Genomic DNA, 1,881 nt, shown 5'->3' with positions numbered 1-1,881 from the left:
CCTGTAACGCATGGCCGCCTCTCTCGCTTTCTCTCTAATTAAACGTTCAACGCAAGCGGTTACTATCTCTATCTCTATCTCTATCTCTCGTTAAACGCTCAACGCAAGCCGTTTAAAAAACGCACCCAACCGCTACTAAACTCCGTCTCTTCATTCGAGGCCACGCCGCTCTCTCTCTCTCTCTCTAAATCAACAAATATTCACTCAACTCTCCCTCTCTCTAAACCAGTAAATAGTAAATATTCTCTTGAATGATCCCTCCCTCCCTCCCTCCCCGTTCCCTCGAAACTCCAATTATTAATCCAAGACCTCTCGTTGCGGACCCCAACTTCTTTATAACGTCAATAATTCATTCCCGAACCCCCCATCTCTCTCTCTCTCTCTCTCTCTCTGTAATGGAGTTTGTCACAGATGAGATCGATCTTCAGGACTGGGAAATCCTCAGTGAAGAGGATGGCTCCTTCCAATCCAAGGATCTCTCTCAACAGCTCTCCTTCTCTCATGGAGGCCGTCTCGATGTCAATTACTTTGTCTGCCCCATTCACTCTCCTCGACTCCGCCAAATTAGAGAAGAAAAACCACCACCTCTATATTTAGCCGAGAAGGAAAACCGGATTGTCGGTTCTGTAGTGGAGAAAGACCCGCCACTGGATTTGGCAGAACCCACACCACAGACGGTCCCAGTAACGGAGGTCAAACTGTGCACCGGTCCCCCTGTATTTTCTCTTGAAAATCTTGACCGGGAGGGATCAGACCTAATTTCTCAGGTGTTCCTCAAGAAAATGGAGGAACCCAAATTTGTCGACACAACCAGCATGGACGGGCACCGCTCGATCGACCCGATTGCAGAGGAAAATCAACGGAAAGCGGATGGTTTAGTAGAGAGGGAGAGGAAGAGAATTGGACGGGAAGCCAGCGACCCAATTGGAGAAGAGAAGGGGGATTTGGGGAGAGAAAGGAAGACAATTGGATGGGATGGATGTGTTAATATTTGGAGGTGGAGAATTACAGGGATTGGTACTCTGTGTTCTTTGGGCATGGCCGCTGCTACAATTTCTATCATCATTTTCGGGAGACAGAAGCATAAGCAACATCATCAAAATCATAAGCTCAGGTTTCATATTTACGCAGAGGATAAGGTATGATTCATGGAAATAATTTTTCTCTTTTTTTCTTACGATTACAATCCTAGAGTTCCTCACGAGCCCAATCTATGTAAAAACTAAAAAGTCGATGAAGTTGTCCTTTGAAATGCATGCTTCTCTGTTTATTGGCTTCTTTTGTATTAGAGTCTTGGTTCGATTTAGTGTTCAGACAATCAAAAAGTACTCCGGCTCTGCCAGAGACGATTTACTCGGACAAGTCCAAGCAACTCATAAGCTTTTTTTCTTTTTTTTTTTTTGCTCAGGGTTTCAAGCGTATGGTTGAGCAGGCCACCAGGTTAAATGATGCGATCTCTGCTGTTAGAGGGGCTCCTTTAAACAGAGCTCAGATCACTTTCGGTGGTTGTTATGATGGAATTTGAGTCCGATCCGGATTCTAGAGAGAGACACAGTTAGTGGGATGCCATCATTGTGTGAGAGATGAGAGTTACTTCTACTTTTAGAGAGAGAGAGAGAGAGAGATTACTACCCAGTGATTCAATTTAGTGAGAGAAGAATTTAGCAGTGTGTAAATGTGCAGAGAGAAATTACTCGTATCGTGTAAAGAGATGTAATGTGTGCTATCTAGATTCTAGAGAGAGAGAGAGAGAGAGCTCAGTATGTGTGACTTTTCTGTTTCTGGTTGTTTGATGATCATGTAGACTAATATAAATGTGTGTATAGCTGATTATGTACAGACACCCATATTTTATATGGTCTAAACTCTAAAGTTTGAACC

General features: G+C 43.8%; 1 protein-coding gene across 1 annotated transcript; it reads left to right on the top strand.

Annotated features, from left to right (window-relative positions):
- Window positions 1-385: 385 nt before the first annotated feature.
- On the top strand, window positions 386-1,881 carry LOC18448812 (uncharacterized). Its single transcript, XM_006858867.4, has 2 exons — window positions 386-1,139; window positions 1,409-1,881. Exons 1-2 carry the CDS (start codon window positions 396-398, stop codon window positions 1,523-1,525), a joined length of 861 nt encoding a protein of 286 aa, XP_006858929.1. The 5' UTR covers window positions 386-395; the 3' UTR covers window positions 1,526-1,881.

Source organism: Amborella trichopoda, chromosome 3, assembly GCF_054954075.1.
Source record: "Amborella trichopoda isolate Santa Cruz 75 chromosome 3, AtrichopodaSantaCruz75HAP2 v2.0, whole genome shotgun sequence".
In the NCBI taxonomy this organism is placed as follows: Eukaryota; Viridiplantae; Streptophyta; class Magnoliopsida; order Amborellales; family Amborellaceae; genus Amborella; species Amborella trichopoda.
The sequence above is the reverse complement of the archived record's forward strand: the minus strand, read 5'-3'. Positions and strand labels throughout refer to the sequence as shown.

What these genes read in the sequence shown, in the direction of transcription:
- LOC18448812 (XM_006858867.4), top strand. Translation starts at nt 396, where the DNA reads ATGGAGTTTGTCACAGATGAGATCGATCTTCAGGACTGGGAAATCCTC. An exon ending in ATATTTACGCAGAGGATAAG is followed by an intron (nt 1,140 to 1,408) that starts GTATGATTCATG and finishes TTTTTTGCTCAG; the next exon opens with GGTTTCAAGCGTATGGTTGA.